The 13,057-nt window shown below is 43.3% G+C and overlaps 2 protein-coding genes across 2 annotated transcripts in view; one reads left to right on the top strand and one right to left on the bottom strand.

Moving 5' to 3' along the window:
* Positions 1-33: 33 nt before the first annotated feature.
* RBSN (rabenosyn, RAB effector) lies at positions 34-12,233 on the bottom strand. The gene is made up of 11 exons (XM_027702594.1): positions 11,949-12,233; positions 10,552-10,695; positions 8,661-8,761; positions 7,996-8,041; positions 7,739-7,900; positions 6,588-6,829; positions 5,733-5,803; positions 5,383-5,469; positions 4,839-4,941; positions 4,328-4,402; positions 34-3,474 (listed from the first exon to the last, which is right to left on the bottom strand). The coding sequence occupies exons 1-11, from the start codon at positions 12,109-12,111 to the stop codon at positions 2,386-2,388; spliced, it is 2,283 nt and encodes a 760-aa protein (XP_027558395.1). The 5' UTR covers positions 12,112-12,233; the 3' UTR covers positions 34-2,385.
* A 379-nt stretch (positions 12,234-12,612) lies between these two features.
* The window catches only part of TMCC1 (transmembrane and coiled-coil domain family 1), a 111,401-nt gene continuing 110,956 nt past the window's right edge, over positions 12,613-13,057 (top strand). Inside the window, exon 1 of the mRNA XM_027702597.1 lies at positions 12,613-12,721. The gene's annotated coding sequence lies outside the window, so the exon portion shown is untranslated. The remainder of the gene's footprint in view (positions 12,722-13,057) is intronic.

Genomic DNA, 13,057 nt, shown 5'->3' with positions numbered 1-13,057 from the left:
CAGGCATCCTGTACAAACTGTCAAGGACAAACAGCACAAAATAAACATGTTGTTTTATTTCATCTGTTTACAAAGTTTCCATACAGAGTAGTGCATGCAGCTGTAACAAAACTCAATGCTAGTTATTTATTGAGCTTTATGCTTAAGACATCTTCATTCCCTTGTGCCTTGCAAGCCTCACAGCAGTCCCAACACCAGCAAAGGTCTGCATTGTGGAGATGAGTTTAGTATCAGCTATCTAGTCTATCACATTTAACACTGACAAAGATCATGAGGTATGCTAGTCTGTTATCTGCTTGTAAAAATATTATATTACATGTACAATAAGAATAGTTATTAGTGTATTAGACAGAAAATACAAACAAGGCAGGATAGTTGCAACAAGGAAAAAAGTAGCTTTTAAATGTGAAAGCAGAAGCCACCGAAACATTTTTTCATGTTGATATCAAAAAAAGCATTAGGTTAGAGTGCAGGGAGCAATCCTCCTGACTAGCAAACAAGTCTGTCCTCAATAACTGCCTTATACTATACAATTCCAGGGATTACGTTTATTTATCAACAGCTTTTGCTGCCTTCATAAATCTGGTGCCAAGCACATGAGTTCTGTTCGTTTTAAGACCTTTCAGAATTCTCTGTTCTTTTTTGCACTTGGTGCAAAATAACACTCATGGACTCAATCAGCTCTAATAAAACATCAGCATAAAAACTTCATGGTCTTAAACCAACCTGTTCCGTCCACCTTTCAACTCCAGATTCAGGCTACACCAGAGATAACATCAGCTGTCCTTGACTGGCTATTCTATTTTGATCCCTTACCAGTGCTATTAAGTGAGGATATAGGTGGTTTGGGCTTTTTAAACAACAGTTCCACAAGTCCCTACCTCCACTTATTTACAGCAAAATAAAACCAGAGTTCTTGCTCTTTAGGTAGCAGAATCATCTGTGTCTCTCAAATCTCATGCAGTGCTTGGGTTACAGCTACGCCAGTATCAGAGACATAGTTAAAAGACAACGTCCCATTGCAGAGAACTTCACACTTCTGAGTAAGCCCATTGCTATTAGTGCTGTACAGTGTGATCTGCCTGATTTTTCTCTATTTCAGCTTTAAATAAAGAAACCCTTTAGACTGACTCCTCCTCCCCACCCCTACATACACTGATTCCTGATGATGGATGGACCTGTGCCTTTCAAAGACAAAAATCAAAGCAGCTCAAACTCCATCTTTCTCAAAGACAGAGGCTGACCTAGTCCTGAGGTGACCCTGCATTTGTCCAGCTGTAAGCCCTCCAGCAGCACAGGTGCTGGCTGTCACCTGGTCATCCCCTAGGCCACAGGATGACAAGAGGTCTTCAATCTGAAGTTCCTTATTAAAGACAGACATGCCTGATTCTCATAAAAATTCCTGAGGGGAATTAACATGAAAGAGAATTGTCATTTGGTACTATTGCAGCCACACTTTTATCTCCTAGCTTTCATGGAATTCCAGTTCAGTGGCACCTCAGTTTTCCATTACAAAAAAGATCTTTTGTTCCTTGAATGCTAAAAAAAAAGGGTTCCAGTCTCATAAATACAACAAACATGATCATTCTGTCACCCAGAGGATTGAAAGGAATGTATAGATTCCATAATATAATTAGGAATTGGAGGGTCACCCTTTATATACTATAGTTTGAAGTGGTGCTGGCCTAATGCTTCTTTCCCTGGAAATGAGCAGACACTTGCTCCCTAGAGAGCAGGTCTGAAGCCAGCATAGCACTATGACATGGTGCTTAGAGCAAAGGGGAAACCAGAAGTGATGAAAAGACAGCACCCAAATTTTCCTTGGGCATCTTTATGCACACATTAAAAAGTTACTCCTATTAAGATCAGTCAAAAAGTTCTTCTCAGTCTTAAAATCCCTTTTATGTACTTATTAGCATTGCACAAGCTTGATCTGCAAGCCTGTACATTCGGCACATTGGAGAATCACAGCAGCCTTTTAGTTGCACTTTCCCAGAACACCATCAGCAATTCAGCTACCCTGGGTCATCAACAGAGGAAAGGCCAACACTACAACAGAAAGGGGGGAAAGAAGGCAAACCAACATTCCAATCATTTCCAAATCATAGTTCCCTATTAGCACTTAACCTCTTTGACCAAAAATAAGCATTCAGTAAGACCAGTTAGCTGTTTTAAATTTCCTTAGTATAAGCTTTTGAGACCAGCAGCATACCTCAGACATTCTTTCTTCAAGACTGTGTAGTAGTGGCAATGCCTAAATGAAAGTGCTTTAAGGTCAGGATTCTCCCGCTTCCCTCTTGTGATCTGTACTCCTGCCTATAAGTATCTGCCTTACCTTCCCATATTTAACAGCAGATTGAATTATTACACAGCCCTATTGCTGCTTCAGCAGTTGGATTTCTCCTTCTGCTTTGCTAATGTGTGCTTCAGTTCCTTTAAGTTCTCTGTCAGTACCTCCACCTCATCCAGTCGTCCACTATGTTTGGCATCAAATATATAAGCTTTGATATTATCTATCTGTTGGAGAAGCAGCTCCTCCTCTATAACCTCCTCTCCAGATATCTCACTGCCATCCTCCACTTCAAAGGGATTAGTAGAGGATCCCTCTTCAAATGGATTCCCTGAATTCCAACTGCCCCCACCAGGCTTTTGAAACGGATTTTCATCCTCTTCGAAAGGGTTTGAAGTACTGCCAGGTGCTCCATTACTTTGTTCATCCTCCTCCTCACTTTCAAATGGATTATATTCTTTTTTATCACTTTGCAGAGCTGTGTTAGCGAAAGAAACCATTGGAGAGGTGTCTCTGGCAAATGGGTTAGCAGAATCTTCCTCTGCCTGAGGGGTATCTGCTTCATCTTCAAAGGGGTTTAGGCAGGTTGGCTGATCTCTGTCTAGGTCACACTGTGGGACATTCTGGGGTTTGAGTGTGAAGGTCAGATGCTCTTGAGCTGGCAGCTGCTCAACAGCAGGGGTTTCAGAACTCGTGTCCCCTTTGATCTGAGTAATATCCAAATGCTGCTTGACTTCTCTGAAGTCCAAGGAGTGTGTCCGTGAATGCTGAGACATGAATTTATGCCGCTCTCTTTCCCACTCTTTTTCACGAAGGACCTGAAGTTCCTCCCTCTGCATCTCTTCCTCTTCTGCCTGTTTTTTGGAAAGCTCAATAGCTTTCAGAGTTTGTTGTTGATCATATTCATCCTGAAGCTGCACCAGGTTTTCTTGCAACATATGGACCTCATCTATCCTATTAGCTGCCTTTGCTTGCTCAATAAAGGATGTGATATTGTCAATCTGCTGAAGAAGTGGGTCTGCTCTCTCACTCTCTCTTGAGATGCTAGATGTGGGTAACCAGCCCTCAGATTTCCTGACTGTTCCTTTTCTCATGTGAGTTTCATCACCATTAACTGCAGCTGCACATCTGGAGATAAACTCTTTCTGATTTTCCTCTTGTTTTCCCTGTGTTTCGAGAGTGACCTAAAACAAAAAACACGTAGTAAGAAAACACCACGAGCTTGAAAAATTTCATTCTAAATCCACAAGTACAAGTTAGCTGATCTTGGATGTTGCTCGCTGTCGCTGAAAGGGATCAGCCGCAGTTCTGGTTACTTCGCAGAAAATGCTTCCCGTGAGTTTGTGATGATATTGACCCAAATCCCACAAGATCTGCCTCTACAAACTTGAGGGCACGTAGGAGCAGTAACAGTGTTCTTTACAGAGAAAAAAAAAATGCCTAATGCAGCTGTGCAGAGTGGTCTAGATTGATTTGAACAGTAATTGTATCACAGCTGACTACAGCAGCAGACACCTATAATAGAACATCAGTGTTTAAGGTCATTGATATAATTGGCTTTTGGAATGGGATGGTTCTTATTTCTCAATTTATACCTCAAAACAAAGTTGGTTTAGTTTACCATTAATGATGTCCTCCCTCCTAACCGAAAAAAACTCTTTCACTGAAGAGGCATCCTTACTCTAAATGTCTTTTTTCACCACTGAAAGAGGTTTCTAAATTCTGCTTGGGAAAGTGAACTCCTGAACACAGTTTCAAAGCCCATGTAAACTAACACACTCAGTTCAGGGCTTGCTCTGCACACACTGCAGCAGGAACAGCACATGCACCTCACCCAGCTGCTCCATGCACACCTACTTCTGTTCTGGGCAGAATACAGCAGCAGCTATGTGAATCCCTGGAAAAGGGTATGGTACAATACACATGAAAAAATGACAAACTGAAATCCAGTGTTGAAGGCAACTAGTCATACCCACACAGCTCTCAGGCTTACATCTGTGACTCATGCAAGATATCACAGATCCTAACCTATCTTACCATATGCAGTCTTCTCTTCTTCAGTTCTTCATACTGATCCTTGGTTGGCAGGGACATTAGGCCAAGCAGTTTTTCCTGGCAAAAATTGAAATAAAAAATCCTGTGAACAGTATTGCTTGCAGGCATTCAGCCAATTTTCAAGTCCTTGAGAAGAGAAATACTACCAGCAGAAACCCCACAAACACACCAAAGATGGTTCTACACTGCAGTCCCTGCTGCAGGTCTGAGCACAGCTTTGCTGCCACGGCTGCACTGCTGAGTGGGCTGACACCTCAGCAGGAGCCAGAGCCAAGGCTCCCACACCTCTTGGGTCCCCAGACCCAACGCTGCTGTGTGCATGATCTGTGCTCAAGCCAGCTTATTTAAGGCTACCATAAGTCATTAGGGGAACTATAGAAAAGTTTTAGAACTAAACCTCCTGTCCAAACAGTTTCAAACCATGGGGATGCCTGGCAAAGAAGAGAACACTATATAAAATTTACATTCATCTCACAGCATATGCTCTATTTACCTGAACAAAAAGTGTAGCTGAATATCTTATCATTCGCTGAAGTTGTAGTGTTTTAGGATGAGGTTGAGGATCTTCATGCAAGCCTAGACTCAAAATCTTCTTACTGAATCAAAGCAAACATACAGCTGCATCAGTTCAAGAAAAAGGCCAGCAGAAATGCAACAGAAGGGGAGAGACAATATTGGATCAAAAATTTCTGATATTCTTTTAGATAAACAGTTTTGGATAATAAAATTTATAACACTTTCCACTCCCACCCTTTAAAAAAAACAAAGGATCCCCAAACAAACAATCCCCCTCCCCCTAAACAGTGCTGCTATTTGTTTCCTCTATGCTTAGTTAGTCCCACTGCAGAGGAATGCATGAATTTTAAGGCCAGAAAAGGAAGTAGAAATTGATGATGCACAGGAACAGCTTCTGCCTTTTCAAATGCTTTTTACAGCCGAGCAGATAAATTGGTTGGTTATCCACATAATCAGTGAAGTCATAACAGAGGGAGATACACACATGCTGGGGTGGAAAGGGGAAAGAGATGATCTTTTACCTTAAGGAATCTATAAATTCATATATTTTTTGGATCTCCACTCTCAAGTCATTAGCATGTTCAAGATTGTAGGTTGTCTCCCCTGCACTAAGAAATAAAGAGAACTTTACTGTAAGTCATGCATCCAGCTAACAACACATACATCACTACAAGTTATCCCAAGATGACCAAGATTCAACAATGGTAAGAACTGCTAACACTAAATGATTTTATCCAGAAGACAACAGGTAATGATTTTTCTTATAATTTACACACTCTTGCAGCCTTAACACACCACTTCCTTACTACTTCCCACATTTAAGGGAGGAAATAACATATATTCATAAACATCATCAGCAAATGGGGCTTACTTTAGTGATTCTGCCATCCTTATATATTCTGGTGCCTTCTGGTCAACCTTCTCCATGCAGAGTCGGAGTTTCTTGTTTAAAACAAAATGTATAAAAAAAAGAACGTACATTAAGACACAACTGCAAGAATATGCTGACATAAACCTTTTCATGCTGCCTGTGCACATTCAAAGTTGACCATGATGAAAGCCACTCAAACTATTCAGGATGACAAGACCCTCCAATTATCTTCAGAATACATATGGCACAGTCAGGAACAGGGAAAGACTCCTTGTACCCTGCAAGGTAGACTTTGAATACAGAATCTTTTTGAATGAAAGACTTGGACAACTTCTAGCCTTAAATCTTTTCACAAAGAGCACCAACAGAAACTCCCATTAATAATAACCTGGGGAGTTTGTGAACTGTACTGAAAAGATACCTGGTGATTGTCAGTACCTGCTTGCAAAGCATATTTGAACACATTGTTGATATGGATGGTTCAAAAAAGCATTTGCCATTAGTGTGAGGACAAACTATTGACAACATGGAGTCTTGCAGTTCCAGTGCAGCTCATCAACCAAGATCATTGGTTTAAACAAATTCACAATTTTAAGAGAGAGGCATCTCTGAACTACTAGTTCCAGATGATGAGAAGGAAGATGTATTTTAAAAAGACATTTGAAGTTATTGTGGGATATAAATACTGTACTGCAACTGACTCCACCACTTCAGATATGTCTTTGTTATGTGTTAGAAGAGGCAACAGTCTCACGCAGGTGAATATTAAGTCACAAAGTAAGAGCTTGGACATGAGGTAACAAGTCAAGCAGTGACTACTGCAGACATATACACTGAGCACAGAGCTTGATTTACCTCATAGAGTTTCACAATCTCTGGCGTGTATTCTTTCTCATCAATCTGTTGCTCTCTTTTCAACAGGGTGTCTTTGCAGTGCCGACAACAACGGATTCGGTCATCATCCTTCTCATCCAGCACGGAGCTTACACTGCTTATGCTGCTGATGCTGCCACGGCGGGAGCCATGGACACTGTTGGGTGAGGAGTTTGGGCTGGTTTGAGAACCCAAGGCCTCTTTGCTGGCACTAGTGAGTTTGCCTAAAAATTATACACAGGTAATTTTACAGTAACTGGAGAAGCCAACAGATTTTACCAACATGAACAAACTGCCCTTTAACAGAAACTTTACATTCAGGAAATATTAGAAAACCATTTGAAACAGTCTGCTGAAGGAAAGACATGCAAGGTTTGCATGACAACCAAGACTGCAAGTCAGAATTAGGGTCTTCACTGTAAAGCCTGCTGTACCTAAAACCAGCTAGAGAGCAGACTGCTGAGAACCACCTACTTTGCTTATGCCTAGAAGCGTTATCATGTTTAAGCCTGCACAGTTAGAGAATAATGTGTAGAATGGGTATGTTAGTGCTGTCCAGGTTCTGTGCTTGAACCTCGAAAAAGCACAGTTGATGTCATTTATCCCCACAGAAAATATGGTCTCCTCTCCAGTGCACCAGATGAGGAAAAAAGTCTGAAGGGGTTTTTAAAGGCCTAGGGATGAATTTCCTTAATTTGTTGTGCAAATGTCCAACATTTGAAGAGCATGGGGAAGACTGGAAATATCCACAATATTTTTAAATGTGAAGAACCTTGGCAGTTCTTAAAGTCGATAACTTTAATTAACCATACTTATGGTACTCAAAAGAACAATACACTAAATATTATCTATATTTACCAGGAGTACATACTACTTCTAATAATTTTTTCAGTGTTATGCAACACTTCCAAATCTGAAGAAGGAACAGAGAAAAAAATTGAGAAATCATTCTTTGTACTGTGTTGTACACAAACAAGTGTCTGGATGAAACTGAATGACACATTAAGGACCAAGTTTTCTGCACAACCAGACTATTACAAGCATATTTTTTTCTAATGGCAAACAGCCAGGATGCACTTAGCATCCAGAGTACACTAAGAAAAGGAGGAATTAACTCCACAGAGTGTACTTACTTGCCAAAGGAAGACTGATGAGTTCCATGCACTTCTTGCACATAATAGACCCACAGAGGCGGCAGTGGTGACGTCGGTTTCGGATACTGAACTTACTGCCACAGTCTGGGCAGAAGGGAACATCCTGATCACTGACCCAAGGCACAACAGATTTCTCTATAGCTATGAGCAGGAATACACACCACGTAAGCTATTCAATTAATTCATCAGCTGGATAAACTATAGGGGCAAATAGTCCAAGGTAAGCTCACACCAACCTCTTATTTTAGCTGACTCAGTGTTCGCTCTGTCAAACGACGTAAGCTGGCAGAAGATAAAAAATATATTCAAGAAAATTATACTTTTGCAATGAAAAAAACGCAACACAACTCAGCCCAACAAGGAAAAGAAACCTGGCATTTTTAAGAGAGGACTCTCAGCCTGTTTCACACCAATCATGCAACTTTCCTGTTCATTTCTAATGCCATATTCATAGAAGTGATAAACAATGACTGTCAAACCTGTACAAATCAGCCATTTAGGACATAATCCTTACTGCAGCCAACATTACTGCATTTGAGTCAAAATGCAAGTGTATCATTGGCAGATTTGGAAGAATGAGAAGCTGGAAGAATCATGACAAAAACACGAGGGAGAAATTTAGTAAAGTAAAAGATAGAGAAAATAATCAGGAGAACAGATGGTTTTTGAAGTATGTGGAAGCAGCATCTTCATCTTGAAAATGGTGCATAGAAACAGAAATCATACCAACAGTATAGGGTCAAACCATACACAGTACTCAAGGTAATATGTGAGGAATCATAGTTTAGTGTCCTTTATATAGTGTACTGCTAGATAAATGGGCACATTTCATACCAAAATATAATTTTTTAAATCTAGGAAACATTTAGAAGGCTGGAATATTAAAAAGCACCAAATTTACCTTTTCTAATCTGATTATTAACTTATTAACTTCAACTACATAGTGATCAATCCTGGCTGCTCGGTGTTTCTTGAATTCAGAAAGATGGCTTCTTGTAGCACCTGCAAGGATAACAGAAAGTTGTCCCAGTCACCCAGGTATTCTGCATGGATTTAAATGCCTCTTGAAAGACAGCTGTCTCTTTTTTTCACCATTTATTTCTCATGTTCAAATCCAATTTTAAAGACACATTAGAATCCTACATTTTCATAGTGTTGCCCTAAATAAAACATGCAGGGTAAAGTCTAATCTCCAGGCTGGCAATAAACAGTGTTTTACTTCCACCATGGAAAACAACAAGCACTATGTTAAAGAGAACATCTGCAATAACATTTTTTCTCCTCTTCATTCCTCAGGTACATTTAGCAAGCTAGATGTTACCTACTAGAACTGTTCTCTAATTGTTCTCTTCTTAGTTTCCTGGCTACATGTTGGACCAAAGGAAGAGGCACGTCCAATGATCACTAGAGGTCTATGCTTTCAGATTTCTGATCATTTCTCCACCTTTAGGGGTCTGAATCAAATCCTTGATGACAGTTCAGATTTACAGAAAACTGATCCCTGAGTATTCGAAAGAACAATATAGCATCTATTTAAGAAATGTACAATTCATATTCAACAACGCTGGTTTAAGATTACTCCTTTTCCAAATAAGGCGAGCCAGGTATTAAAAGTCAAAGCTACAGACAAAATTTAAAACAATAATCTTTTTTCCAGCTGGTAGAACTCAACATCAGATGTTGCTTTCTGATGCTACTATGTAAGTGTAAGAATCTCACTTCCTCATGCTAATGAAATTACCAAAAAATCTCCAAAGATTAATTATTCATAGGAAAGGATCCCTCTGGGTAACTGAATTCCGCCACTGCTTTGGCAATGTCACACGGTCCCTTTCATAGACCCACCAAATCCCATTCCAAAATCCCCATGATTCATCTTCTCTACTCAGATGAGAAAACAGTTCTCACTTCTCCAATATTCATAAACCTTCTGTCTAAATTTATTCTTAGCTAATATTTATACTATCTAATTATTTGAGCAGCAATCATAAAGTCAAAAGTACAATAATCTACAGAACTCAGATGCTGCAGACCCAAAGGACTCAGTCCTAGTCTGTCAGCACCACAGGGGAAACTTTGCCAGGATCCACTAGAGATGGTGCTGCTTCTTCCCCCAGAAGTAACAATATGTCAGCTACAGTAACAGGCAATTGCCAGTAGCAGTACTTGTAATTACAGGTTCGGTCACCTTATCCTTGAAATTCTACAAATGTAGACTTATCTTCAGAGGAGTGGGTTTGAGGTTGTTTTCTTTTTTAATCTGTGTTCTTTTTAAAGTAAACCTCTTTTTAATGAGAGGTGTTCTGCACCTCAAATTCAAGGAAAAAGCTGAAAGAGTTTAAATCACTGGATAATCTTTTTGTCAAACATGCAAACTAACAATTACTGTAAGTGCAGCCCAAAAGCTGGAGATTTTACATACCTCAGTTATTATTTATATAGCTTAGTTAATAATTATTAATTTGTTTTGTAAAGTCATAAGATTAAGCTAGTTGCACAGAGGTAAACACAGATTCAGCAACCTCAGCAGCTCAGGCACAATGACATGACAAACAGCTGCCTCAAGGGTAGCTGGGTTCTGATCCTACCCATGTATTTTTTTCTGACCGTTATTTGCACTTTCCCCACACAACGTAGGTAGGCCGCACAGAGTCAGTGTACAAACCATAATCCCCTGCTACAGTGAATCCAATGCACAGACACAATTCCAAGCCACTTCAGCAATACATCAGCACTTCCCCAATTCAGGTTAAAAGTTATCCCCACTGCATATTGCTTTCTAGCTCTCCTACCTACTTCCTGGGGCTCCCACATGTAGGGATCTACTCCACCATAGCTGAATGACTCATATCGTTCCTGAGATCCAGAATCAGTTCTGTCATCTCCTTCTTGTTTCAGCAATTTCTTCTTTGCTCTTTTGGCCTTCTGGACTAGATCTGAAAAAGATAAAGCCAAGTTATCAAACGTAGCAGGTAATCACTGAATATTCATCATAAGAAGCCAGTATGGAATATTCCTCTTCTTTTAGCACAAATCTTTTTCCTGGATGACAAGTTTATCCTCAACACGTTCTTAGAACCAGAATGCAGTTCAGAGCACCACAGATGACACGAAATGCTCTTTGTTGTCTGTCATAAAGCAGCACTGAGATTCTAAACACAAAATAGTAGGTTAGGGCATTCCATTCAGGGACTTCACCGTAAAACAGCAATATGTCTTAAACTATGGAACCTGTCTCACAGCATCTGGGGTACCATATAGCAATATCTTAATTCTTCTAATTCCCAGTTATTTTCTTCGGATTCAAGGATGTTCAACACTTTCTTTGTCTTGTTGCACAAACAAAGAATTTCAGTGTGCTTGTTCACATAATTTCAAAAGTACTAAACAGCCCACTGTTAGGGTTTCACCAAGAAAAGAGACTTTTGAATTATTAATCAATCTCAGGAGAAAACAAACAAACAAACATACATACATACTTCCAGGCCAGTATCTGTAGTGTAATAGAACAAAACCAACCAGATTTTTGCAGGAAACACACAGAAGTATCATCCAATTTTACACATTTTTCTCTCAATGTAAAATGATATTGCATATTCAAGGGGGGTAAGAAAGGGAAATATCCTGGTAAAACACAATTTACAGCTATTTTCCAAACACTAGTCAAAGTTGGTAATCCATAGCACAGCCCTGAGACACTCCAGCATCTCCTGTCAGCTCCACCACCCGTATTCTTTTCCATCAACAACCTCTCTTAATGTTACACTTGAACTGCAACCACAGTTTAATCTACTGTCAAAACAAGAAATTAATGAACTGGAACTTGGCAAGTACCAGAGATTTCCCATGTCCTGTGTGGTGTTCAAGTAATGCTTGGGAATCCACTGGGTTACAACATAAATCCAACTTTTCAGATAAAAACAAACAAAAAACCCCCAAAAGGCCAATAATAAAAATCGTGCATAAACGATATTTGAAAAGTAACATCTTTTAGAGCTTGCTTTACAATTTATTTATGCAAAGTACCGGGAGAACGTAAACGCTACGCTTGGCCTAAGGAGACTTATAGAAGAATGACACTGAAACCTCGACCGTAAGCCGGTCAATTACTGTTTCAGTACCGTCAGGCGCTCGCAGTACGAGCAGCCATCGCCATACGGGATTTCCGCGTCACCGCGGCCGCTCTTACTTCGGAGCTGCGCCCTGACGTCCCGGTCCTCGCCCGCGTGCTGCTCCTCGTAATGCGCCTGGAGCTGCCGGAACGCCTGGAGATCCTTCAGGCACAGCGGGCACAGGAAGCCCTCGCGCACCTCGCCCGGGTCCCCGAAGGCCGCCGGGCAGCCCGAGGCCATCGCTGCCGAGCGCTGCCCTCACGGGCCGCCGGGGCGCGGGGGCCGCATCGCCATTCGCCGCTGCCCGAAACGAACAGGGGCGGCTCCGTGGGGTGAGGGGGAGGGCTTGGAGTGGGGGGGAGGGCTGAGCCGCGGCTGGCCGGGGCCGGGCTGGGCCGGATCTGGGCCGAGTCTGGGCTGGGCCGGGCCAGTCTGGGCCAGGTCTGGGTCTGGGGCTGGGCCGGGCCGGGCCGGGCCGGGCTGGGCAGTGCAGGGGCTGGGCCGAGCCGGGCCGGGCCGGGTGTGGGCTGGGCCGGGCCGGGTGTGGGTTGGGGCGGGCTGGGGCTGGGCTGGGCCGGGCACGGCCCCCCAGGTGGTCCCGCCGCGCTCACGCGCAGGCGCAGCCCCGCGCAGGGAGCGGCCGCGGACTCTGCCGGGGGCGGGGCCGGTGCCCGCGACTGCGCGAGCGCAGGGAGAGGGGCGGGGCTTAGCGCGCACCGCCCGCAGGGGGAGAGGCCGCTGAGGGGCCGCCCCGCCCGGCCGAAGAGCCGCGGCCCGGGACGGCCGAGGACGGCTGGGGAAAGCTCGGGGCCGGGCCCGGGCCCACCTCACCTCAGCGCCCGGGCGGCAGGTGAGCGTGTCCGTCCCAGGTACCGGGAGCGGGGGAGCGTGCCGGAGGGCGGGGCGAGCGCCGACACATCGATGGGAGGAAAGGGCGGGGACAAGGAGGGCTCGTCCGGCCCCGGGGCGGGCTGCCGAGCGCAGAGCTATCGATGGAGCCCAGGCAGGGGTGGCACCGCGGCGGGAACAGAACCCCCTCCGGGGCGGGGACAGAACCCCCTCCGGGGCGGGGACAGAACCCCCTCCGGGGCGGGGACAGAACCCTCTCCGGGGCGGGAACAGAACCCCCTCCGGGGCGGGAACAGAACCCCCTCCGGGGCGGGAACAGAACCCCCTCCGGGGCGGG

This window comes from Neopelma chrysocephalum, unplaced genomic scaffold (assembly GCF_003984885.1).
Source record: "Neopelma chrysocephalum unplaced genomic scaffold, ASM398488v2 Primary Assembly neopelma1_189, whole genome shotgun sequence".
In the NCBI taxonomy this organism is placed as follows: Eukaryota; Metazoa; Chordata; class Aves; order Passeriformes; family Pipridae; genus Neopelma; species Neopelma chrysocephalum.
The sequence above is the reverse complement of the archived record's forward strand: the minus strand, read 5'-3'. Positions and strand labels throughout refer to the sequence as shown.

Excerpts from the sequence above, each read along its gene's own strand:
- RBSN (XM_027702594.1), bottom strand. The coding sequence starts at position 12,111 with ATGGCCTCGGGCTGCCCGGCGGCCTTCGGGGACCCGGGCGAGGTGCGC. Across the intron at positions 10,696-11,948 it reads CGTCAGGGCGCAGCTCCGAA|ATCTAGTCCAGAAGGCCAAA; the intron begins GTAAGAGCGGCC and ends TATCTTTTTCAG. Across the intron at positions 3,475-4,327 it reads AGAAGAGAAGACTGCATATG|GTCACTCTCGAAACACAGGG; the intron begins GTAAGATAGGTT and ends TTTTTGTTTTAG.